Source organism: Pinus tabuliformis, chromosome 6, assembly GCF_031772625.1.
Source record: "Pinus tabuliformis cultivar Carrire ecotype Pingquan chromosome 6, CPIR1, whole genome shotgun sequence".
In the NCBI taxonomy this organism is placed as follows: Eukaryota; Viridiplantae; Streptophyta; class Pinopsida; order Pinales; family Pinaceae; genus Pinus; species Pinus tabuliformis.
The window spans coordinates 1,537,166,348-1,537,193,597 of NC_142292.1; the positions used below are offsets into that span (position 1 = coordinate 1,537,166,348).

A 27,250-nucleotide genomic window follows, 5' to 3' on the forward strand; every position below is an offset into this window, starting at 1 on the left:
ATTTGTTCCTTCGTTCACTCTATGCAAGAACATAATTAAGACATCCTTCCTTTAGCTACGGAAATGATATTGCGATCATTTATTTGATACATATTTTGAAGAGATAAAAGGAAATGATATTGCGATAAAAGGAAACTCGCGGTGATAACAAGTGTCTTGTGTTTAATTATTAAAATTGAATCAACGGCGGGAGACACTCGTATCGTCGAAGCAGAGAGATGACACGAGGGCAAGGAGGAAAGTTTATCTCAGAGGGAACGCCTTACGGCGTAATAAAGATGGATAAGAAGCGGCCCAGGGAAAGAAACGAAAACCATAACCGCAAAGGGAGGCATTTGTAAAGGGGATAAAGAAAGGAGGGGATTGTTGTATCTTGGGCGAAGAGCAGGGAATATGAGGGCGAACAGTGGTAGTAGGGTAATGCATTTGAAAGAGAACAGTGGTAGTAGGGTAATGCATTTGAAAGAGATCAGAAGTTTGTACAAGGGTTGACAGGATCTACGAAGATTATTCATTTATATTTTTTTTCCATCTAAAAGGTCATGAAAGCCTCCGCAAAAATGGTAATCTGCTAAACTTTTATCCTTTCGTTAAATTATTAAACGACAGGAGGATGGGTTATGGTCATTTGCTGGAGATTTGCAATTCATTTAGATCACATTTGAGAAAACCGAACAAGCTTTCATGGGCTTTACAGTGGCAGAGTGGATATGTCAAGGGCCAGAGATCATCAGAAACCCTCTGTAACCCTCAAACCCAGGAATCGGATCATGTGGGATATATCGACAATGTGGGCATACGCATGGGATCTTATTGTTCAATTGGGTGTCCAAATATGTCATTTCAACACCAATATCCCTTCCATATTCTTTGTTTTGGGCATTTGCAGTCCCCTGGAAACCCTAGGGGTTTTACGTGTGGCTCTTCTGTGAAATTTTCGAAGGAGAGTCCTTCTGACTGGACCGGTGAGGTTGTGTATTTAGATGAGTCAGGGGAGATAATCACATCTAGCAAGGGAATAAGGTCTGTTAAGCCCGGGGAAGACGATCATATTCTGGTGGGTGGTGTGAAAAGAACCTTTACGAATGCAGAAATTGTGACGAAGATCCTTGACATTGTCAGGCGATGGAGATGGGGGCCTGAAATGGAGCTCCAGCTCGATCACTTGCATTTTTTACCGAACATGTCGCATATCAATCATGTCTTGAAAAGCCTCAACGAAGTGGATGTGGCGTTGGGCCTGTTCAATTGGGCCAAGAGGCAAAATTGGTATGCCCCCAATGAGCAAACATATCATCATTTGTTGGATGGCTTAATCAGGACTGCGGATTTTGATGGCATTCAATCTTTGCTTGAAGATATGAAGAATGAAGGAAGTGCTGTATCTTTTAGTGCTTACAATAAGGTGATCCGGTACTACACAAAAACTGGCAAATTAGAGCCGGCTTTTAGCTGCTTTAAGCAAATGCAAGAAGCTGGGTGCCAGGCAGACACACAAACATATAACTCCCTGATTAGCTCATTTCTGAATACAGGCCTTCCGTATAAGGCGTTTGAGATCTATGAAGCCTTGGAAAAATCCGGTGGCAGTCCTGATGCAGAAACTTTTGAGATGTTGATTCCACAGCTGGCAAAATCGGGTAGACTCGATACCGCTATCAAACTTTTCGAAGAAATGAAAACTAAAGGCCTCCGCCCAAATGCTTTGATATTTACAACCCTTGTTGACTCATTGGGTAAGGCGGGGAGATTGGATATGACTATGAAGGTCTACATGGACATGCAGGCAGCTGGCTTTCGACCGTCTGCAAGTACGTTTGTTTCTCTGACAGAGTCATTTGTTAAGGCGGGAAAACTTGATATGGCATTAAAGGTCTGGCATGAGATGAAGGAGGCAGGCTTCAGGCCAAATTATGGCCTGTATACTATGGTTGTTGAATCACATGCAAAAGCTGGAAAATTGGATATTGCAATGTCATTATTTTCAAACATGGAAAAGGCGGGGTTTTTGCCCATGGCATCTACATTTTGTTCTCTAGTGGAAATGCATGCTGCCCGTGGACAGGTTGATCAGGCTCTGAAACTTTATAACTCCATGACCAATTCGGGGTTAAGACTTACTCTAAGTGCTTATACATCATTATTGACAGCTTTGGCAAATAAAAAGATGTTGGACATGGCAGCGAAGATTTTATTGGACATGAAATCTGTAGGGTTTGCTGCTGATGTGAATGCAAGTGATGTTCTGATGATTTATATTAAGGAAGGTTCTGTTGAGATAGCTTTAAGATGGCTGAGATTCATGAGTTCTGCAGGGATAAGAACAAACAACTTCATTATTCGTCAACTTTTTGAATCGTGCATGAAGAACTGCCTTTACGAATCAGCACAACCCCTTCTTGAAACTTATGTCTCTTCTGCTGCCAAAGTGGATTTTATATTGTACACATCGATTCTAGCTCATCTTGTTAGATGTCAAGATGAGCAGAATGAAAAGGTTCTAATGTCTATTATGAGCACCACAAAACATAAGGCTCATTCATTTTTATGTGGACTTTTCAGTGGCCCAGAGCAGAGAAAGGAGCCGGTTCTTTCCTTCGTAAGGGCATTCTTTCAAAGTATTGACTATGAAGCAGAGGAAAGTGCGGCCAGGTACTTTGTGAATGTGCTGTTGAACTATCTTGTGCTCGTGGGTCAAATAAATAGAGCCCGTTGTGTGTGGAAAGTTGCTTATGAAAATAAACTTTTCCCGAAGGCAATAGTCTTTGATCAACACATAGCTTGGTCACTAGATGTCAGGCATTTGTCTGTTGGGGCTGCACTGATTGCTGTGGTACATACACTCCATAGGTTTAGAAAGCGAATGCTTTACTATGGTGTTATACCAAGAAGAATAAAAATTGTTACAGGGCCAACCCTGAAAATTGTGGTGGCACAGATTCTTGGTACAGTAAATTCTCCCTTTGAGGTTAGCAGGGTAGTTTTAAGAAGTCCAGGAGAAGCCGTCCTTGAGTGGTTTAAAAGGCCAATCGTTCAGCAATTCCTTTTAAATGAGATTCCTTCAAGAAGTGATATCCTCATGCACAGACTCAATACACTCTTTCCCTGTTCTTCACCTGAGATTCGATCTGCTTCATCCATGAGAACAACAAGCCTTCGCAATTAATGGCAAGGCTGATTTAACTGTTTTCTTCATATACAAGTCATTCTTGAAGTAGATGGTTAGCGGGAAATTTCCTTTGGGAATTGATTTTTCAGAAATTTACATTGTATTTTCTGTTAGCTTGCCATGTGAGTCAAGACTTGTTTTTCTTTCTTTCTAATGAAGCTAGACACAAGTAGGCTTCTCGTTTTCGAAATTGAGCAAAGATTTTGTAGTTCCGTGCTAAATTGTAGGACGTGTTATGACCCAATTAAATTTAAATGATAAATGTCTGATATAATTTCAAATTGATATGCTTTTTAAAGTTTTCTTCAGAACTTATTAGTATTAGTCTTTTTATCCAAATGGCTTGCCACTCAAAGCCGCCTAGAGCCATCTTAATTTTTAATCTATCAAGTGCTTAGAAGATCAAATCAAATTCCGGCCAATCTGATTAAAAGAGGCTTCCAGGTTCCTGGTAGTAGAAATTCCAAGGAAGATGTTACTCATCTCTTTTTATGGTGCCCAAGTGCGGCCGCTGTCTGGAATGAGGTCCTCCTTTCACTGCATATAAATTCAGCATGAAAACAAGCTTCTATTGCTGTCTGTCACAATGGTTTTTAGAAAACAAGATATATAGGGCACTTCTGTTCTACAGTATATGGGACATTTGGTGTATGAGGAATGCCACAATTTTTTTACCAGAGGGGGCCAGATGTCAGGGTTGGGGATAAAGATTGCTGCCTTTTTCATGGAGAAGGGCCCTTTCAAAGAAAAGATTTCTCAGCGCAGAATTACTTTAAAGGATGTTTGGAACAGATTTCTGGTTGGCTTCTTTGATGGGGTGTGCTCAGCTTGGAGGTGTGGTGGTGGGATGCTTATTGCATTGAGTCTTGGGGAGATTTACTAGTTTGGCTGGTCTTGCGGGAGTGGATCCAATACTAGAGCAGAGATGTTGGCTCTATGGGGCACTCTTTTCTGTGCAAAATGGTTGGATATTGATGAGAGTGATGTATATGGTGACTCCAAGGTGACCGTCGAATGGGCAAATCAAAGATCCTCTCTAGGTGCTCATGAACACACACATTGGATTGATAGGATTCAATCTTTGATCAGATCTTTCTCTAGGATTTCCGTCTCACACATATTCCGGGAACAGAACTCGGAGGTGGATACACTATCTAAGGCAGGGTGCGTTCAAGGCCCAGGTAAGATCTATTACTTTGCTTTCTGCAGGGGCATTTTTCAGAGGTCAGGGGAGATTGATATCTGAGGGAGGTATCTACTATGTTTTAGCTTTTTCTGCTCTACGATGGTACGTGACAGACTATGGATGAACGATATTTTTGTTTTATTGCATTTTTGGAGCTGTACGATGGAAAGTGTCCATAACTGGGATTTTGCTGGTCTAGCATCAGTCGGTCACCTTTTTTTCTGTGTGTTCTAGTGGAAAGGAGATCCAGAGTAGGTTTTTTTGATGTCGTCCGAGCCCTTGCTCTGTTTTCGTGTGTATGTTTTTTCAGTGTCATATGGCTTCCATGCTGTTTTTGTTTTTTGGGATTAAGGAACAAGGATATATGCAAACTTCTGTTTTATTTAATAGAAACAAAGTTTCTTTTTTGTCTTGAAAAAACAAAAGAGGAAATATTACTCGTGAACGTATTTTGTACAAGAGCTACAAGTTGATGCATCTTTGAATTCCAATCGATCTCTTGTCCTAGGACTAGGATTCCAAGTTGATGGCCCAGCCCTTCAGCTTTTTGTTGAACCGCAACTTATGTAACCCTTTTTTATGTGTCACTTCCCCCCGGGAGGCTGGTCTTAGATCATATTGGACGTGGAGATAATAGCATTACTATCAATGGAAATCAGGTACTCTAATTTCAGTTTTCTTCCTGAACTATGTGCTTCTATGTTGTCAAGATATTTTTATCATAGCAGGTAAAGTTTAAACTGGTAAACCAATCATTGAACGTATAAACATTATTGTTTTATTAGGAGAAAAATATCCTTTAATAGCATAGGATTTTCTTTTGTCTACCAGGATCTGGTTATTGGGTGGACTGAAACTGGAATCTTCGGTAGCAAGCTTTGTATTGTATCATGCCATTGTCTGAAGTCTCAAGGGTGTATAATATATATCAGAGAAAACCATGTGGGTAGGTTTAATGCACTTTTTGGGCTATGCAAAAACAGAATATACTGGTAACTGTAGGAGAAGATGAAATATCATCAGCTCAACTTTCGGCAATTTGTCTCAAGGTCTTTGACCTGGATAAGATGCATTCAGAAGGATCAAGCACCACAGGCCCTATTGAATCCAAATATTGCAGATTTTTACCAACCAATTTCCTGAAGCAAAGGTAACCTTGCAAACTGAATGTGAGTCACATGGAAAAGCAAAGACAGTTAATGTGATGGAAGCTTGTCTGTAGTTTGCCAATATTCTGGTGTAGTTTTGATTCATTATATTCATCTTTTGAAGATTATATCATTTCTAATATTTGAAGTGGCATCTCCAAAACTGATGATCTCTATAGTACTAGACAAGGTTATGTTTATTGTATAAGAGGAAATATTACTCGTGAATGTATTTTGTACACAAAGCTACAAGTTGATGCATCTTGGAAGGCCAATCGATCTCCTGTCCTAGGACTAGGGTTCCAAAGTGATGGCCCAGCCCTTCAGCTTTTTGTTGAACCGCAACTTATGTAAGCCTTTTTTATATGTGTCACTTCTCCCCTGGGAGGCAGGTCTTAGATCAGATTGGACGTGGAGGTAATAGCATTACTATGAATGGCAGTCAGGTACTCCAATTTCAGTTTTCTTCCTGAAATACGTGGTTCTATTTTGTCAAGATATTTTTATCATAGCAGGTAAAGTTTAAACTGAAAAAACAATCATTGAATACATAAACATTATTGTTTTATTAGGAGAAAAATATCCTTCAATAGCATAGAATTTGCTTTTGTCTACCAGGATCTGGTTATTGGGTAGACTGAGGCCCTATATTTTTATGAAGTTGATGGGCCTGGTCCTTGGTGTGGGCATTTGAGGGAGAAACACTCTTTCTTGGATGGTCAGTTTCGAGGATACCTGTTATCTGTTATTGCAGGCTAAAGAATAAGTAGGAATGTTTTCAATACTTAATGACCTGAAAAGCTATTTGATTGTCCACAGTTTACCGGTTGGAGAAGTTACACACATGCTTTGGAAGTGGGATAATATCATACTGTTAACATCAAGCGATCATAAATATTTATGTACAGGAGTGAGACATGGATAGTAAATTGGACATGCTTTTCAAAAAGAATTTATATACCATTGCCTTAAATCTTGTCCAAAGTCATCATGCAGATGCAGCAGCCATAGCTGAAGTACTGGACAAATATGCAGACCACTTGTATTGTAAGCAAGAATATGATGAAGCCACGGCACAATACATCCGTACTTTTGATCAACTTGAATCTTCTTATGTCACTCAAAAGTTTCTTGATGCCCAGTGCCTCTATAATCTTACTAGTTACTTGAAAAAACTACATGAGAAAGGTATGGCCTCCAAAGATCGTACTACTCTTCTCTTGAATTGTTACACAAAACTTAAGGATGTAGCAAAGCTGGATGAGGTCATCAAAGGTGGAAGTGAGCATCGATTGATGTTGAAACCGCTGGAAAAGTTTGTTGTGGGGTAGGATATCATGAATACACAATGTATGCTGCAAAAAGAATGGTAAGCATGAACGGTGATTAAAAATACTGTTAGAGTATCTTGGTTGTTATTACGAGGCTTTGGAGTATATCTTTAGCCTTGAATCAATTTAAGGCGTAATTTTAGCAGAAGAATATGTTAAGATTCTTGTTGCGCACAAATCAGATGAGACTATTACCATTCTTATCAAACTTTGCACTGGTGATGGTGGATCAGCCAACAATGTTTTCATTCCTGGTAAGTCACCTTTATCCATTGATTTTATCAATATTTTTCCTGACCATCCTTTATATCTCATGACGAAGTACATCAGTCGTGACTTTCTTTTAGAAGTACTAAGGTCAAGGACGCACCTGCTTATGTTGAAATCCTTAACACTCTTCTGGAGCAGTGCTTGTCTGATGATCTTTGTGCCCCATGTATACGCACATGAACACACAGAAGGCTAAAAAAGGGATTGGCCTTGCTTAATAGTGCATGGCCTTTCATGAGAATCATTCTCACTATGAAGCAGATCTTACAGTTCTTTCTGAAATGCGCTGGTTCAGGGAAGGTTAGTTATTTCTATATGACAAAATGAAACTGTAAAAAGAAGCTATATCTTGATATATGCAAGATTCAGATAATGAAGGATTTATTGCCTGTTGCAAGAGACTGGGAGATTCAAGCAGGGGTGGAGATCCATCTCTTAGGTCTGATGGGCTTGAGTACCTTTGAGAGCTTGGTGAAGATTGTAGAAAAAAAAATTACTGGTGTAAATTGAAAATGATGTTTTCTCACCACCTATTTATATATTGCAGATTCTTGCCAAGAATCCATATCTCACTCTTTCTGTTGTTCAGGATTAGGTTGCATGGAAGTTTGAGCAAGAGTCCAAACACATTGAAGGAGATCAGAAAGCTACTGAGAAGTGTCATGTAATTGTTCATGTTGTCTGAATGTTCAAGTTTGTCATCTGTTATTTTCAAACTTATGTTAATCTGGCAGGCAAGTTAATTTGAAAACTGATATTGTAAATGAACTATCTGGCGCTCTCCTCTGCTGTGGCCCTTTTGGTTTCAAAATCTCTGTTTAGAGGGTCCAAGGTTGTTTACAACTTCGTTCCTTTTCCCTTGAGGCTTATGTTGCTCTTCTGAAACCAAGTTTCTTCAGTCCAATTCAGTACATAAAAAGTTGCTTCTTTGTCGAGGAACATTTTGCAGCAGCAAGCAATGAAATCTTATTTTCCAAGTGATCCACTGTAGCATTATTTTCATAACATTAGGTCCTCGAGGAGTCTGCTTCAGGCTTATTTCTCTATTTTCTTGACCCATCAATTCCCTTTCACTAGCCATTGATTCAAGCCTTGTTTGTATCTCTGCAAGATTTCTTTCCAATTTTCCATTTTCAGAATCCCACAAATGTCTACTGTCTTCAATTTTCTCAAGTACTTCCTCGTACTTTGCCTTGGATTCATTAAACTCAGATTTCAACTCAACTCTTTTCTGTTCTCTATTGAAGGTAAACTCTCTCCTTCTTCATATTTTTTCACATCTTTCAAATGAAGACAGAGGCTTCTCCTCATCATTGTTGTGTTGATGACAAAGTCCGTTAGCTTAATGTGGTTCCCCATAGGCTAAAGCGGGAAAAAATTTAATAAGGGGACTTAATTTGCTTGAATCATTATTAAAGTCTAAAGGGTGAAAATATTCTTAGGCAAGTGAAAATTCACTTTAACTTTATAAAAGCTAAAAGGGTAAAATGATGACAAAAGTGACCATAAATTTATAAAAGAGAAAAAATTGTGACTCTTCTCATTTGTGCATATATGATTTTGAGAAGAGAGCTTTTGGAGAAGAAGCTTAGGGTTTGGAAACCCTAGCCGTCATAACTAGTTTCAGTGTTGAAACTAGACACTCTAACTAGTTCAAAGAGTGGAATCATACTGATTTCACCACTGTGCTTCAATGGAAAACAAGATTTTCAAGAGATATTGAGATACCTCAGTTTTATCAGCTGATTTTATCATCTTATTTGGTATTCTCTATGTTATTCTTTCAAGTTGGAGAAGGTCCACTAGAACAACGATTTCCCTAGTGATTGAGGAATTGATTTATTGGAGAAAAGGATGCAGAAAGGACTGGGCTACACTCCATATTGGTGCTGGTTCTATGGGTCGAATTTCTGAAGAAGGGTGGACGAGATTTGAATTGTGAATTGAGTTGTGCTTCTCTTTCATTTGCCAGATATTTTCCATACTGCTAGCACGAGTTTCCTTGAAGGCAAGGGAGTCGAATCTCCTCACTTTTTTGTCTGGGCAAGTTATTATCATTCTGGACCAAGTTTCCTTGCTAAAAAAAGGCAGTGCCATCACTCATTCACCTTGGACGAGTTCTGTAACAAAGGAGTTCGTGTTGCTTGACTGGGCGGGATAAGAATGTAGTTACACCTATTGTGTGGGGTATGTACATAAATCAGAGGCTAAGTTTTGAGTTGAATATGATCAGGTCTACTCCCAAAGAGATCAATTCCTCATCCTTGTGTTGACCATGAGTTTTGGAAGTGACATAAAAGAAGTGGATTTCCCCCAAGTGCATATTCAAGCTACTGCAAACTTATTCTAGAACTGCGTGCCATTTCAAAGACCAAATATGGGTTATTTGGTTGGTGTATAAAGGCTGCACTTATAAAAGAGGCATTGGGGAGATGAGCTAATAAACCAGGTTCCATTATTCTATTTTCCTTGTATATCTGACTGCTCTTAAGTAATAAGAAACTGTGTATTGCCTAGAACTTGTTTTTGTGATGTTGTGTGGTCATTGTGGCAAAAATTATATGTATATCCACTATATGCAAATTTCTGGGTATTCAATATATTAGTTTGAATTATTTGGAGGCCTCACTTGGGTGCATTTTATTCACTGTGTTTTTATTGAGGTGGTAATTGTAAGAAAACATGTTAATTTTAGGTATGTTCTATGCTTAGAGAAATTTATTTTAGTTTTCACAGTTAGCTCCATATCTTTTCCAGATTAGCAATCACATCAGCATTAAAGTAAACTGTAGATAGAACATAAACATAAATCGTAGAAGACAAGCCAAGACAAGAGGACACAAGATGTGGCGCTAGCCAGGGACAAAACCCAATGTGGGGAAACCCTCGATCAATTCTTCTTATATGTTCTTCAATAGTTCAGCAGAGAGAGAGAGAGATATAGTAAGTTTACAACAGAAGTCAACACTTTGACTTATCTAGACAAGAGCATAGATCATCTCTAAGAAGATGATACATGAGATCAATTGAAGACATGCTGCTTCAACTAATTCTCCAAGGTGACTCCTCCACCTATCATTGTGTTGCATTTTGTCTTAAGCTGCACCTCACCGCGCTGCACCATGCTGCACCCATCATCACTATGTTGTATCTCATCATGCTTCATTAATCATGACTGTACCCATCACTGTACTACATTATGTGCCATTGCTGCACCATGTTGCCATCCTAACCTATGTGTTGGCTGCACCTTGCTTGCTTGTTGTCCTTAGCATGCTTGTTGTTGCATGCTAGTTGTCCCTTGCATGCTAGCTGTAACATTGCATACAACTGTCCCAATGTTAGTTAGCTGTCCCTTGCATGCTGCTCTCCTTCGGAGAGAGATGCTCCGGCTATTTCAGCAATTCTCGATAGTTCTGGCAGTTTCGGCTGTTCTCGGTAGTCCTGGTTGTTCGGGCAGTTCCGGCTTTTTCGGCGGTTCCGACTTTTCCGGTGGTTCCGGCGGTTTTGGCAGTTCCGGCTTTTCCGGCAGTTCCAACAATTCCGTCTTTTCCAGCAGTTCTGGTTTTTCCGCCTTTTCGGCTTTTCTGGCAGTTCCGGCTTTTCCGGCAGTTTTGGCTTTTCCGGCAGTTCCAACAGTTCTGCCTTTTTGCCCTCTGGATTAGGGCAACGTTATTCCTTAGGATCTCTCCTCCTAATAAAACCCAAAGACAAGTAGAGAGAGGAAGAGATCCCAAGTGTGTTGAAATGACTTGAAGGCCACCTCTATGTATACTAAAACGTTGAGCACATGTGGGGTTTATTTGGTTGCCGGCCGACTTTGACGAATTGTTTATAACACAAATAAATTTATAACTCCATGAATACTTATCGAAATCGGATGATATTTAGATCAATCCTACACCTCTCGATGAGAGGGATCCAAGAAAAAAATCAGCTGCCATAAATAAGACGACCCACATGGAGTTTGGCCCTAGTTGCCAATTTTAACACTCCCTCTCAACTAGGGAGAACTCCATTTGTTGATCCATATGTCCCACTGTACTCTCTGCCATCAGTGCCCTGCACTGCTCTGGTTTGCTGAACCATGAAGAAGAAGAATTGATCGAGAATGTCTCATACCATTCTCTACTGACCCAAAGTCAGTTTCATCTGAAGAGAGTGTGTACATCACTCTTACTAACCCGAAGTCAGTTTTATTGATCCCAGATCAATATCACAAGAGAGTGTATCAAACCACTCACACTGATCTCAGATCAGTTTCTTTGATCCCAGATCAATGTCACAAGAGAGTGTCTCAAACCACTCATACTGATCCCAAATTAGTTTCATTGATCCCAGATCAATGTCACAAGAGAGTGTCTCAAACCACTCGTACTGATCCCAGATCAATGGAGGTCATCCTAGCATAGGGAGTACGATAGATACATCAATGCATCCATCGATAGTACTACTATGGTCCCTATCCTCATTTCCCTGCTCATTGATTAGATGAGAGGTACTTCCCATGAGTCCCAGACTGCATGGGTAGGATGCCTTGACAGGAGAACTAATCTTCCTGTCCACAGGAGAACGAATCATCCTGTCAGTGGATGCGACGGAGAACTAATCATCCTGGCCCACAGAGAACTAATCATCCTCTTCCACAGTCGCCACTGAGAACAAATCATCCTAGTCCACAAGAGAACTAATCATCTTGTTCCATAGTCGCCACGGAGAACAAATCATCCTGGCCCACAGGAAAACTAATCATCCTATTCCATAGTTGCCACGGGAGAACTAATCATCCCGGCCCACAGGAGAACTAATCATCCTATTTCACAGTTGCCACGGGAGAACTAATCATCCTGGCCCACAGAAGAACTAATCATCCGAACCCACAGAAGAACTAATCATCATGTTCATAGCGCACCACTAGGGGAGGGTGAGTCGCCCTATGGTCGTATGTTGCTTCAGTAAGTACCCCAAGCCCCACAAAGCTCCCAGAGCTCAATGCATGCAACATGCAAGACCCTTATAAGAAGGTCTCTCAACGACTCCAAGTTGTTCGGTAAAGTCACAGATTTGACCTTTCCCCGGGGCTTTGACAAAATGTCTGCGACCTGTACATCAGTCTCAATGCGATGGAGCCTCCTCGCTCATCGATTTACCATATCACAGATAAGGCAGTATCTGATGTCTATTTGCTAGAGCAATTATCGAATACGGGATTCCTCAATAATCGAATCCCCCCTCTGGTTGTCATAGAGAATCACAGTGGTATTCATCATGTGTACAAACAACTCACTTAAGAGCTTCTGCAGCCATGCAGCGTCACACGAGATCATACTCGTAGCTGTGTATTCAGTCTCGGCGGTGCTTATAGCAACCGACTTTTGCTTCCTACTTATCCATGATATCGAAGCAGAATCCAAAGAGAACTAGCACTGAGAAGTGCTGTAGTGATCCTCCACACTGCCTGCCCAGTCAACATTCGAATAATCATGCAGTTTCATATTTCCGGCATTATATCTCAATCCATGAGAGATTGTACCCCGAAGATATCTCAGAAGATTCTTGGCACCAATCCAGTGAGGCTCAACCAAATATGAGCTCACCATGCTAACTGCAAAACATATGTTCGGACGGAAGTTCACCAAGAACATCAACACGAATGAGTTTATGAAACTCAAAGGCATTTCCCAAATCTGGTCTGACATCACTACCATATAACTTCTGAAAGTTAAGATCCTCGAGGTAGTCACAAGCTTGCAGTTTATTATTCCACATCCAGAATCCAACTCCATCTTACTTCTGCAAATGAGAGGGTCTGCACCTGTTAGAAATAGGTCGTCCTCATAAGGTGCCGGTATGAGAGGTCTATCATCCACAACCTTTGGGTAATGGTTTGGATCGGTTTCACTCCTAGTGAATCTCAACTTCATCAAACAATTATCAATCCTCTCATGCTACGCACGGGGTGTTTTGCTTCAAGCCATAAAGGGCTTTCTTCTACCTGTATACATGAGATTCCTGATCATGAATATCAAACTCCTCGGGTTGTTCCAAACCTGTGGACCTGTTGCATGAAGGGAATGGTCCACTTATAATATTTTCCTTCGGTACATCTCAGACATGTACCTTCATGCTCTACTTGAATTCAGACATCCCTATCACCATTTGACTCACATCAGGTAGGGCCCCATAGGTAGACCTCTGGTGTTCTAGATGCGATATGTCAATTTACATGATCCCCAATGGACCATCCTGCAACTTGATACAAATTGCCAACCCTGAACCCATGAGAAAAAACATTTTTGAAAATTATATTTTTTAACACGTACCTTTCCATCGATGAATGCCACTATGAAACCTTTGACTCCCATTTCCAAGATGGACAACAGATTCTTCTTGCGATCAGGTACATAAAAGGTATTCTATAAATGAATCGAGTTACCCTTATTCAATTGAGAGTTAACATTCCCTACACCTTTTCCGGGATAGGTAGCATTGGCTCCAAATATAATCCCACGATTGTTTCCATCTCTACCAAATTAGAGAGTGTACCCATCTATCCGATGATGTGCTTTGAAGCACTACAATCTATAAGCCAGATTCCCAAAGAATCTGAAGGAGAGGGCCAATACAAGATAATGCTTCTTTATCTTATCAGAAACAACATTTGATTCTTCATACCTGGGGTTCCTTGCTTTCTATGAAGAGTCGGCCATTTCCTTGATGACTTGCATTACCTGTCATTCCTTTGATCATTGAAGATGTCCCTGGAATGATTGTTATTATCATCAAGTGATGTGTCCCTGCCATTCAGACATTCCTTCGCATAATGGCCGAACTAGTTATCTGCCTTTCCTTCCACCCTAAGATCCGGTCTTCCAATGAAGTGATCTTTAGGTAGGCCATATTCCGCTGCGCCATTCTGATAATATTCTCTGCTTCGACTTCACCCTTGTTGAATTTGAAGAGGGATGAGGAATCCACTGATCCTTTTGTCCTTTCCCAATTGTCTTCGGTGATTGCTCTCACTCTTGCTTGGGCATTGTCTTCACCTCAGCTCTGATACCATGTTAATTTTAGGTATGTTCTATGCTTAGAGCAATTTATTTCAATTTTCACAGTTAGCTCCATAGCTTTTCCAGATTAGCAATCACATCAGCATCAAAGTAAACTGTAAATAGAACATAAACATAAATCACAGAAGACAAGCCAAGACAAGAGGACACAAGATGTGGTGATAGCCAGGGACAAACCCCAATGTGGGGAAACCCTTGATCAATTCTTCTTATATGTTCTTCAATAGTTCAGCAGAGAGAGAGAGAGAGATAGTACGTTTACAACAGAAGTCAACACTTTGACTTATTTAGATAAGAGCATAGATCATCTCTAAGAAGATAATACATGAGATCAGTTGAAGATATGTTGCTTCAACTAATTCTCCAAGGTGACTCCTCCACCTATCGTTGTGTTGCATTTCATCATCATGCTGCACCTCACCGTGCTGCACCCATCATCACTATGCTGCATCTCATCACGCTTCATTAATCATGACTGTACCCATCACTGTACTGCATTATGTGCCATTGCTGCACCATGTTGCCATCCTGACCTATGTGTTGGTTGCACCTTGCTTGCTTGTTGTCCTTAGCATGCTTGTTGTTGCATGCTAGTTGTCCCTTGCATGCTAGCTGTAACATTGCATGCTTGGTGTATTTGCTGCTAAGTACCATACAACCGTCCCAATGTTAGTTAGTTGTCCCTTGCATGCTGCTTTCCTTCAGAGATAGATGCTCCGGCTGTTTCGGCAGTTCCGGCTGTTCTGGTTGTTCCCGGTAGTTCCGACAGTTTTGGCTTTTCCAGTAGTTTCGGCAGTTCTGGCTTTTCCGACAGTTCTGGCTTTTCTGGCAGTTTCGGATTTTCTGTCAGTTCTAGCTTTTTCGGTTTTTTGGCAGTTCTGGCTTTTCCAGCATTTCCAGCTTTTCTGCCAGTTCCGGCTTTTCCGACTTTTTCGACAATTTTGCTTTTTGCCCTCTGGATTAGGGCAACATTATTCCTTAGGACCTCGCCTTTTAATAAAACCCAAAGACAAATAGAGAGAGGAAGAGATCCCAAGTGTGTTGAAATGACTTGAAGGCCACCTCTATTTATACTAAAACGTTGAGCACATGTGGGGTTTATTTGGTTGCTGGCCAACTTTGACGAATTGTCTTATAACACAAATAAATTCATAACTCCATGAATACTTATCGGAATTGGATATCTTTAGATCAATCCTACACCTCTAAATGAGAGGGATCCAAGAAAAATATCAGCTGCCATAAATAAGATGACCCACATGGAGTTTGGCTCTAGTTGCCAATTTTAACAAAACACTTACAGTAGGTCACAGTTAAATTGTTTGACGAAAGCCATCAGTGAAAATTTTAAAATACAAACTCAGAAATTGTCAAAACTTTGAAATTAGATCGGAAGGGAATAGTATATCCATACTTGATCTACCATTTGGCTACTTGTACTTATCTCCACGGTCTTTCTTTTGCTGCATTTGTGATAAAGGCTCATCTTTTTCAATTTACAAGCTTAATGTGTTGCCTGTAATACTGCAGATATGTTAAACTTGGCAACTAGGGCAAAATTCCACCTTAGAACAACTCATATGATGGAGATGATTATTGCATTAGGTTCATCCTTTTGAGAGGTCCAATTTTGATATAAATATCATCTCATTCTGACACACAGAAATGGACTTTTGAATTTATTCTTTCTCATGCACAAATTGTCAAGGTCGGCCTCAGTTAAATGTAGACCCATGAAACCCAATGTATGTGTCTCTTCACCATCAATGAAGTGTATAAATAGGAATGACCTCTCCCTCATTTGGACATCACTCATCTCATCACATGCCTCTCTCTCCTCTCTTGATTGGTTCGTATAGATTGGAGGCAGCGTCTTCCTACTTCGTACGTGTGAGGGGACGATTTTCTGGGTTAGTCTAGTGGCCAAAAATTTCAAAAAACAAGTCAGCGTTGACTAGCGTTGACCATGACGTTTTGTCCAAGCGTTGAATTTGATCTTGATGGCATAATTCCTATTTTTGAGGGTCGCATTGATTGACACGATTTTCGAGGTGATTGGGATAGCTTGACTGGTTTGACTTCAACGTTGACTTCAGCCTTTGACTGTAGAAATTACAGTAGCATTTGACTGGGTTGACCAAACTATTTTTGGGTTGACTTTGACCCTCTTGGAAGGCCGAATTCTGTTGTTGTTGACCAAGCTTCTTGGAGGACATTTTGAGCTGCTTTGACCACCATTGACTTTCTGGTTATGGCTGCAATTGGCTGTTGATTTGACAGGATTGTTTTGGGCATGTAATTTTGATATTTGTACTCTCTCTCTGCTGAACTATTGAAGAATAATAAGAAGATTTGATCAAAGGGTTTCTCCGCTTTGGGGTTTGTCCCTAGCATCCGCCATATCTTGTGTCTTCTTGTCTTGGCTTGTCTTTTGCACATGTTTTTATGTTCTATCTGCATTTACTGTCAATGTGTTTAAGTTAATGTGATTGCGACGGGATATAATTGGAAATTGTTATTGGGCTCTTAAAGGAACATTGAAATAAATTGTCCTAAAGCATAGAACACACCATTGTTATCTAAAATTAACATGGTATTGGAACTCAGGTGAAGACAAAGCCCAACAAGAGTGAAGCAAAGCAATCACGAAGAGGAGTTGTTGGACAAGGACTTTGAACTAATCCTAATGACGACTACATCTTTCTTCAAATCCGAGGACAAGCTCAAGGACAAATCCGACTATCATGCATCGAAGATGACTCTAGATTTGACATTGGAAACAAATGATGCCATGGATTATGCCAAAGGAAGAATAGTAGAGCTTCCTTCAAATGCATCCACAGCTGTACAAACAAAGTACAAGAAAGGTGAAGTTAAAGCTAATAAAATTATTGTTGATTCTATTCACAAGCCTTTGGTTGCCTATATTTCTGATTTGGAAACATCTAAGGAGATGTAAGACAAGCTGGTTGGGATGTTCAAAGTAAATAATGCAAAACAAGTTCTCTTTCTCAAGAACAAGTTGAAAGACATTAAGATGGATAGAGGAGAATCCAATGAATCCCACTTCATGAGGATTACCGAGATCAAGAATGATCTCCTATCTATTGGAAAAGTCATTGGTGATAGAGAGCTCACACTTATTGCACGTGGAGGCCTTACAAGAGTATGGGATGTGTTCAACACTACCATCCTCAACAATGACAGGATTCCATGATTTGATGAATTATTGGCTAGATGCACTCAAGAAGAAATAAGGATGATGGAAAGAGACAAGCCCTCAAACGGAAACAATCCTATCGGATTCTTTGCTCATTCTTAGAGGAGGATCAATGCTGGTCCAAGAAATCAAGGACAAGGGTTCAAGCCGAGATTCAAAGAAGGAAGAAAAGGAAGATGTTTCAACAGTAACAGGTTTGGCCACTTCGCTAGAGTGTCCTCGCAAGAAGGATACTCCAAGAGATGATGATAACATTAACAACAACTACAAAGGCAATGACAATCAAAGGAACAATAGTTTCAACAACAAAGGAAAGAGGAATGTTCCCGCTGCTTAAAATGGAAATGGTCGTTCTCCCAAGAAGTCGAGAAACTCCAGGTATGAAGTTAATGTTGTAAAGAAAAAATAATTTTATCTTATTTCTGCCCTCACCACCGCTTCTCCTTTGGATACATTGGACCATTGGTTGATTGATAGTAGTGCCTCAAGGCACTTCACTGGGTACAAGGAGGCCCTCTCAAACTTGGTTGAAAAGAAGACGAATATGGAGAGTAATGCCACTTATCCTGTGAAAGGAATTGGACTAGTACTTTTCACTTAAATCAAGGTCAAATTCTTCATTTACAAGAAGTGCTATATGTACCTAATCTGAAAAAGAACTTGGTTTCTATTTTTGCGATGGAAGATAAAGGTTTTAAGGTGACATTTATTGATGGGAAGGTTCGTGTTTGGCAAAGGAACCCAAGAGATGCATTCACTCTTGGATTCAGGGTTGAAGGTCTCTATCAGGTTGGAGGAAGTCCGTTGGGAGCAATGACTTGTGATATTTCTCTTCAATTCGAATTATGGCACCGGAGATTTGCACCTTCATTTTAAAGCCTTACCTGATGTAAGGAAGATGGTCACAAGTATGCCCAAAGTCAACTTAAATCATGAAGGTGTTTGTCAGTGATGTGATGCTGGAAAACATACAAGGGGACCATTCCCCTCAAGTGAAACTCAAACTACCGATATTCTTCAATTGGTCCATTTTGATCTATCAGGTATGTTGCCTGTGACATCTTTGGGTGGATATTTGTACTATGCTATTTTTGTAGATGACTTCTCTCGCAAAACATGGATCTATTTCTTAAAGAAGAAGGATGAAGTATTCAAATGGTTTCGTTCTTTGAAAGCCTTGGTCGAGAATCAAATAGGGAAAACAATCAAAATATTGAGGACCGATAATGGGACCAAATATGATTCAAATGAATTCAAAGACTATTGTAGAGAAGCTGGGATTAAGAGGGAGACCACTATTGCATGGTGTTGCAGAAAGGAAAAATCGTACTATCATAGAAGCCACCCGTGCTATGCTACATGATCAAGGTTTTCCGAAGTTCTTATGGGGAGAAGCTGCCAACACCGTTGTGTATGTTCAAAATAGATGCCCACATCAAGCTTTGGACTTCAAGACACCTAAAGAAGTATTCACCGGCAAGAAACCTAATGTTTCTCATTTTAGAATTTTTGGTTGTCCCGTATATTTTCATGTGCCGAAAGAGAAAAGAAACAAACTAGAAGCATCTAGGAAGAAAGGAACGTTTGTGGGCTACAGTGAAACTTCGAAGGCATATAGAATCTATGTGCCTGGTCAAAGGGAAGTGGAATTAAGTCATGATGTCACTTTCGATGAAGATTATGCTTTTAGAAATATCCGAGATCTTCCTATCCCTAGGAAGGACAATGATGATGCTGATGCAGAAAAGTAGGATGAACCTCTGTCTGATGAACTGATGCCCAATGTGGAAGGTGTCGAGAATTCAATAGGGCAATGAATATGTTAATTCTCTTAACTTGATAACTTCTTGTGTTACCTTTTACTTATTAGCTTTGTTCTTTTTATTATTCCAATGTGCAATACATCAAACAACTACCAAAACAGTAAGAACCGTGACACAATATATAGGTTGCAAGCCAGGGCCAAAATCCCTCCTCTTGAGGGGAAAACTCGTAAATCTCTTCTTTATCTTTCAGAGCTTTCAATTGACGAATACCATGACCTAGACTCAGAAAAATACCCTCCAAGATCAAGTCTACCATGGCCTCCTGTTGTAATCTCTTCGACCTCCCAGTAGATCCGAAATTGTATTCCCAGAAACTGCTAGAATTGCTGCTACTTCTCTAGGAGACTTCAATCTCCCTCTAACAACCTTCCTCTTGACTTCGCTTGCCTTGACTTGTGTCCTAAGGCTAGTAAGATGCCCTAAGAGTCCTTCGCTTGCCATCCCTTCTCTTTTGCTTCCAAAATCAAATCACCAGAGATCCCAATGCAAAAACCCTAACTTCGATTTTCCCAGAAGAATAGAATAGGCCTAGAAACACTTGGAATTTTTTGACTTCCTCTTCTTCACACTTCCTTCTTCGACTTCTTCTTCTTCTTCTTTTGCTTCTTCGCATAAGAGATGAGTGAGTGAGTGATCCAAATGGAGGACGAGTTCCTCTTATATATAAGCTTCTTCAAGATTGGACATTGCTCTTCATGTAAGCCGACTTGACAACTCATTAGGCCAACTTGATCCTGGAGGTATTTTGACACTTTAAAGACAAAATAAATTTTTCTTTACACTTTACAATGTGCCCATAAGGTCTTCAATATATGATAATGACTCTTATACCCAAGACAAACCTTAGAAGCATTCAATGGGTGCTTGACCTATAAAATAAAAGAACTTGAGCATGAAACCCATGCTCCAATAATAATAATAATAATTTCTTTTTCATTTTACATTTACTAGAAGACATTTGATACTTATGAAGACCGAACCTAGTTACACATTTTTCAATAGAAGGTCTGATGGATCCCATTGATCCACTTCCTAGTGAGCCCTCTACTTCAAGAAAAAGACCTTTGTGGCTCAAAGATACTCTTGAAGATGCTGGGAAACATATTGCACCGAGGGGGACATTTCGTGAAAGTAAGAAGCCAAATAGGTACCAAGGATATTTAGCTGCCATGAGTACCATTGTACAATCTGAGCCTTGCACATTCGAAGAAGTCGTGAAGCAACACGTTTGGAAGGATGCAATGAGCAAAGAGTATGTGTCGATCATGATGAATGATGTCTGGGATGTGGTTCATACACCCAAGGACAAGTCTGTGGTCACTTCAAAATGGCTCTACAAGATCAAACATGGAACTGATGGGAGTGTTGAAAAGTTCAAAGCTAGATTTGTTGCTTGAGGCTTCTCTCAAAAGGAAGGAGTAGACTACAATGAGATATTTGCACCAGTTGCTCGATATACCACCATCCATTCGATTATAGCCCTTTCTGCTTCGCAAGGATGGAACCTACACCAGATGGATGTCAAAACTACCTTCTTGCAATGTTCGCTTAAGGAGGAAGTATATTTGGAACAACTCGAGGGGTTTGAGGTTCAAGATCGTGAGAGACATGTATGCAGGTTGAAGAAAGCCCCCTAGGGCTTGGTATGAGAGGATTGATAGCTATCTTAAGAAGCTGGGATTTACGAGGAGTGATACTGACCCGAACCTATACTTCAAGGTTGAAAAGGACAGACCTCTAATTCTGGTCCTATATGTGGATGATCTCTTTCTGACAGGTGATGACCCTTTCATTCATCAATGCAAGAGGGAGTTGGCTTCCGAGTTCGAGATGAAGGACCTAGGACTGATGCATTATTTCCTAGGGCTGGAGGTCTGGCAAAAGCCAGATGAGTTTTTCCTTTCTCAAGGAAAATACATTGTGAACCTACTTGCGAGATGTGGGATGGTGGATTGCAATTTCGTGACTACTTCGATGGAACTCAACTTTAAGAAGCTTTGTGGAAGTGTTGCTGGGCCCGGATTAGCGAACCCTTCCGAGTATCGTCAACTTGTGGGGACCCTGATGTTTTTGGTCAAATTTCGTCCTGACATATGCTTCATTGTGAACACGTTGAGTAAGTTTATGGTTGAGCCTCATCACATCCATTGGATTGCTGCTAAGAATCTCTTGAGATATCTCTATGGCACAATCCACTATGGATTGAGATACAATACTGGGAACTTGAGGCTACATGGATATTTAGATGTTGACTGGGATGGCAGTGTGGTGGATCGTAAGAGCACGTCTGGGTGCTACTTCTCTTTGGGGTCTGTTTCAATCTCTTGGATGAGCAGGAAGCAGAAATTGGTTGCGCTAAGCAACACCGAGGCCGAATACATTGTTGCGAGTATGGCTTGTTGTGAAGTAGTTTGGTTGAGGTCAATAAGCTATTTGAGCACGTGTTGGATACCATCATGATCTTTTGCGACAACCAGAGTGGGATTCTCTTATCAGAGAATCTCGTGTTCCACGATCGCTCCAAGCACATTGATATTAGGTACCACTTTATCCGGGATATGGTACAACAGGGAGCAATAAGGCTCCAACACATTAGGACGGATGAGTAGGTCGCAAACATTCTCACGAAGCCTTTGGGGAAGGTCAAATTCTTAACCTTCCAGGAAAGACTTGAAGTCGTGGAATGAACCTCCTATGAGGGTCCCATATGAGTTGGACATAGAGCTCCGGGAGCTCCTGGGGCTTGGGATACTTCTTGGAGCTATGAGCGACCATAGGGTGAGTCGTTCACCTTCCCCTAGTTGTGCGTTGGATACAGGGTGAGTGGTTCACCTTCCCCTAGTTGTGCGTTGGATACAGGGTGAGTGGTTCACCTTCCCCTGTGATACCCCATTATGGTTGACATGTGTGTAGGGTGAGTGGTTCACCTTCTCCTACTCAGACACATGCATGTAGGGTGAGTGGTTCACCGTCCCCTATGATTGACATGCATAGGATGAGTGGTTCTCCTTCTCCTACTGATGCTCGGAGACATCTCCTACCCATAGAGTCTGCGACACATGGGAAGTACCTCTCATCTGGCCAATGAGTTGGGAAAATATGGTTAGGGACCATAGCACTATCGATGGACGCATTGTGTACTGTCATACTCCCTATGACTAGGATGCATGGTGTTCAACAACTTGATTTGGGATCAAGGACCGACTTTAGTTAGTGGAGAGTCGTATGATCTTATGACTCACTCTCCATCACTTCTTCATGATTACTGCATGGCTCAACAGAGCAGAGCAGGGCAGTGATGACAGGGATGGTACAGGATGACAGGATGTCATGAGGACAGTTGGATTGGTAGGTGGAATTCCCCCTAGTTGAGAGGGAGTGTTAAAATTGGTAATTAGGGCAAAATTCCACTTTAAGACAACTCATATGATGAAGATGATTATTGCATTAGATTCCTCTTTTCGAGAGGTCCAATTTTGATATAAAGATCATCTCATTCTGACAAGCAGAAATGAAATTTTGAATTTATTCTTTCTCATGCACAAATTGTCAAGGTTGGCCTCAGTCAAATGTAGGCTCATGAAGCCCAATGGATGTGTCTCCTCACCCTCAACGAAGTGTATAAATAGGAGTAACCTCTCTCTCATTTGGACATCACTCATCTCATCACATACTTCTCTCCCTCCTTTCTTGATTGGTTCGTACAGCTTGGAGGCAACCTCTTCCTACTTCGCACGTGTGAGAGAAGGACAATTTTCTGGGTTACTCTGCTGGCCGAAAATTTCAGAAAAAGGGCAGCGTTGACCAGCATTGACCAGGACATTTTGACCAAGCATTGAATTCGATCTCGAGGGCAAAATTCCGATTTTTGAGGGCTGCATTGATTGACACGATTTTCGAGGTGATTGGGACAGTTTGACTGGTTTGACTTCAGCCTTTGACCGCAGAAATTACAAAAGCATTTGACTGGGTTGACCGAGCTGTTTTGGGCTGACTTTGACCCTCTTGGAAGGCCGAATTCTTCTGCTGTTGCCTGAGCTGCTTGGAGGACATTTTGAGCTGCTTAGACCACCATTGATTTTCTGGTTAGGGCTGAGTTGACTGCTGATTTGACAGTACTTTTTTGGGCATGTAATTCTGATATTTGTACTCTCTCTCTCTCTGCTGAACTATTGAAGAATAAGAAGAAGATTTGATTAAAGGGTTTCCCCACATTGGGATTTGTCCCTGACATCTGCCATATCTTGTGTTGTCTTGTCTTTGCTTGTCTTCTGCACATGCTTTTATGTTCTATTTGCATTTACTATCAATGTTTTTTTTTTTTGGATTATTATTTTTTTGGTGTGGTTCACGGACACCCGCGGTCACTGGGTGGCGGCTACGTCCATGGAAATATCTGAGCTTGATCAAGGGTATCAAGCCCCGCGGCCAATAGCTAGGCCTAATCCCAAGGGCTTTAGGGAGAATTGACCCTGTGACCTCCCAAAGGGCGAGGCACTTATTTGACCAGTTGAGCTAATCCTTGGCGCTATCAATGTGTTTAAGTTAATGTGATTACTACTGGATATAATTGGAAATTGTCATTGGGCTGCTAAAGGAATATTGAAGTAAATTGTGCTAAAGCATAGAACATACTATTGTTACCTAAAATTAACAAGATATCACCTGAATTTCATCATTCAACTTCATAACACTAGCTTTTAGATTTCTTTTAATCAGAAACCACTGCTCTGCAGTCCTCTTCTTTCTCGGAACTTTCCTTTTTGAAACTTTCCTCAGCATCCTGCAGTTGGTTTGAAACTCTAGAAATGTCAGACTTTTATTCCTCATCTTTTTTTGCATGTCGTTCTTTGAATTCCTTATTCACCATTGCCATGTAGAAACCATGTTATCCGTGTTGGACTACATATGGAAATATGCTCTGGATGCAGCTTCAATAATGTCAATTTCTTATGCATTTGATTGAGCTTCACTGCCAAACATTCCTCCTCTTCTTGTAAGTTCTTGATATTTTTAGTAACTAGCTGATTAAGCTCCCCTAACTTCAGTACTGCATCTTGTTTGTCCCTATTCTGATGGTTTTTACATCAAGCTTCTCTTTGCCTCTGGTCAACTCAGACATTATTTTTTCATATTTTCCCAGCGGGGAACCATTTTCTAACCACAAAATTCTTTTCTTCCTGCTGCCTCTTCTGTCTTCCTTCATCTTAATGTTAAATTTTAAACAAGCAAAACACAAGTGAGCTGGGGCAGAGATTCAACTTGAACCTGGGCCTATAACTATAAATAAATTAAATGTTTTTTTTTTAAACAAAATTATTTCTTTTCTGCAACCCCTACACTAAAATGCCATTACTTGGCAAATGCTATTTTGTATCCTGATTCACTGAAGCCTTTTTCTCAACAAAATTGTTTCTTCTTCTGCAGCCCCTACAACAAACTGCCTTTTACCAGCAAATGCTATTTCGAATTTAGCTTCACATTGCTGAGTGCTTGCCTTGTCCTCCTCAGGTAACACAACTTCAAAAATAGTCTCACAATGATCATCTATGTTTCTTTGGTAAGTGTGAGTAGAGGCATAGGCATTTCTGTGCTCTATAAGTAAACAGTCATCCACCCAACAAAATCTATTGATGAAATATTGTGTGAAAATGATCTGAGCATTCCCGTTCAAAAAAAGAAAATTCAACTCAAGCCTACCTGACACCATCATCCATATATTTTGTTTGCTGATCAGATGGGAGTGCCAGCACTCATTTCTATAATTCGATAAGCACATAATTTTGAAATCATGATAAGAATACAGTAAATTATAGCTTAGGCTCATGCTTACATTTGTATATTTTTGATAACCACAATTGTGACCGTTAGTATTTTGTTTTGCACACACTGCTGTAATTCTTAAAGTTGACAAACAAATGTGCTCTTGAAGTTAGCTCAATTATATCATGATTTTTAATTCTTGATTTTGTAAGGACTATATATTGACTTGTGTGTTTCCTCCATTGACTTTTCTATACTAAACTCGTTTAAATGGATTTTTCCGGTTCTATCAACCTGTTATATTTGAAACCATTCCCTTCAACCAATCTCCAGATTCAAGCAAAGAACAAATTCAACAAACCAATATACCTAATTACTAATACCAAAAGTTAGAAAAGTCGTACAATTGACACAGGGTCATCTTCATGTGGGATACCTTCATTAATCCTTTTAGCCACAGGATACTCTCGGATTTTTGTGTCCAAGTTCAGCATTACAAGCATAGCTGTTTTTTTCATGGGTAGTTATTGAACCATAGTTTTAATCTACTTAAATAACTTGAGAATCTTTAGCGGGAACAAAACCCTTCTCAGCATTTTTTAGGGCCATTTATGAGACAATTGAACTATGCAACTTACTAAGCACGAATTACTCATACAATAAGCATAGGCCATTAAGGCCCTTTAATGCTTCTAATTTGGATCTACTAATAACAATAACCCAAATTGGCTCCTCAACATACTTTTCCAAGTCTTAGCAAATGTAGTTTATCGCCTTGGAGCTACTATGCCACGCAATAACTAGCATAACAACTAATATCATCTAGAATAGGTTCAGTTGCCTAAAATGAAGTTGAGATTCTTTCTGAATTCATCTTCTCATTAATGACATTAAGGTCCACATTTGTATGAGATTCTGTATCATTCTTTTTCTAGAATAAATATCCAGAGATTTGTGTGTTTTTCTGGGGTTGCTACCTTTAATTCTAGAAATGGCGTAATTAAAGGCATCATAGCAACTCACTGGAAGTTGACCTTAGTTCTAGAAATGTCATAATTAAAGGAATAGTAGCAACTTACAGGGAGTTGAAAGTTGGTGCTTTCTCTGATAATAGTTCATTTATTCTCTAGTGCCACTTCTATCGCTGTTAAATCTTGACACCTTCATTTCCTCTCTAAAGATTCTACTACAAAAGCCATGTTAGATCTTCGCAGTTTGCCATATAAGTTTATACTTTCCACAGTTATGTTTGTTTGCTCATGAATCGTATGACTAGGCATTGATGCATTCCAAAATTTCCCATCAAAATAGAGGAAATGCTTGAAGATGAAAAGATCAAGTGAACATTATATGCATCGACTACATTTGCGCTTTCTCATAAGGTGCCTTCTTATCTTATATTTGACAAAATAGACTGCAGCGATGTGGAGAGCAGTACAAGAGCAACGTATGAATGCAAGGATTTTTCAGCTGAGCAAGTGCGCTGCATGTACATTTACTCTCTGGTCCTTCAACAGTGCATTTTATGTGCATGCATTCGTTCCATCAACGTCATCTTGGTGACTGTGAGAAGGAATGCCCTGTTTGTGCTTCTAAAGCAAAAAATTGCTTGAAATGAAGAGGGACATGGAACAAAATGCCGAGGACCGTGGCAGTTTGTTCCAATTTGTTGGAAATGTCAAAGATGGTTTCTCTGCCCCTACTTTGGGAGGGGAATTCTGAACAAGTGTAACGCCGTATAATATGGCCTTGATGCATTGTGGATTTTTGTTATCCATGACGTAATATTATTGAGTTTAACACTGTGATGTGATTCAACAAGATTGCTATTCAATTAGATATGTGAATATCATGACCTATTAAACTCTGAATAATATTAATGATGGTTTACGTTCTATTAATACATATTTACGATGATTTAGTGTTTCCCTTGTGTTTTTGCACTGTTCATGGGTGTTTGTTACTGCAGTTTCAATCAAGTGTAAATATATGTGACACATGAGGCAAGTGTGTAGATGTTGTTCGATTCGGTATTAATGATTAATTGTAAATTATATCATATGGATTATGATTATATCTGCAAGCATGTGGGTACCATTATAAAGCTGACTCATAGGTTGATCGATAATGTAGGAGCCAAGGAGCTGTGGCATCGAGATTTTAATTGATGTTGCAGACATCTTGAAATCATTGTTGGTGGTTGATCATTGATGTTTTTAGCATGGTGTATATGCCACAGATTTTCTGAAAAGTATGCTCTCGCAAGA

The 27,250-nt window shown here is 40.1% G+C and overlaps 1 protein-coding gene across 2 annotated transcripts; it reads left to right on the top strand.

The window, feature by feature from the left end:
- Positions 1-256: 256 nt before the first annotated feature.
- On the top strand, positions 257-27,250 carry EMB2217 (Pentatricopeptide repeat (PPR) superfamily protein). Of its 2 annotated transcripts, none has more exons than XM_089428537.1 (2): positions 257-3,168; positions 26,397-27,250. In XM_089428537.1, the coding sequence occupies exon 1, from the start codon at positions 614-616 to the stop codon at positions 3,164-3,166; it is 2,553 nt and encodes an 850-aa protein (XP_089284663.1). In that variant the 5' UTR covers positions 257-613; the 3' UTR covers positions 3,167-3,168; positions 26,397-27,250. The 2 variants fall into 2 exon arrangements, 1 of the variants encoding a protein (XP_089284663.1); XR_016259777.1 differs by lacking the exon at positions 257-3,168 and adding an exon at positions 3,587-5,505.

Bases quoted from the DNA above. Each gene is read 5' to 3' on its own strand.
- EMB2217 (XM_089428537.1), top strand. From the start codon at position 614: ATGGGTTATGGTCATTTGCTGGAGATTTGCAATTCATTTAGATCACAT.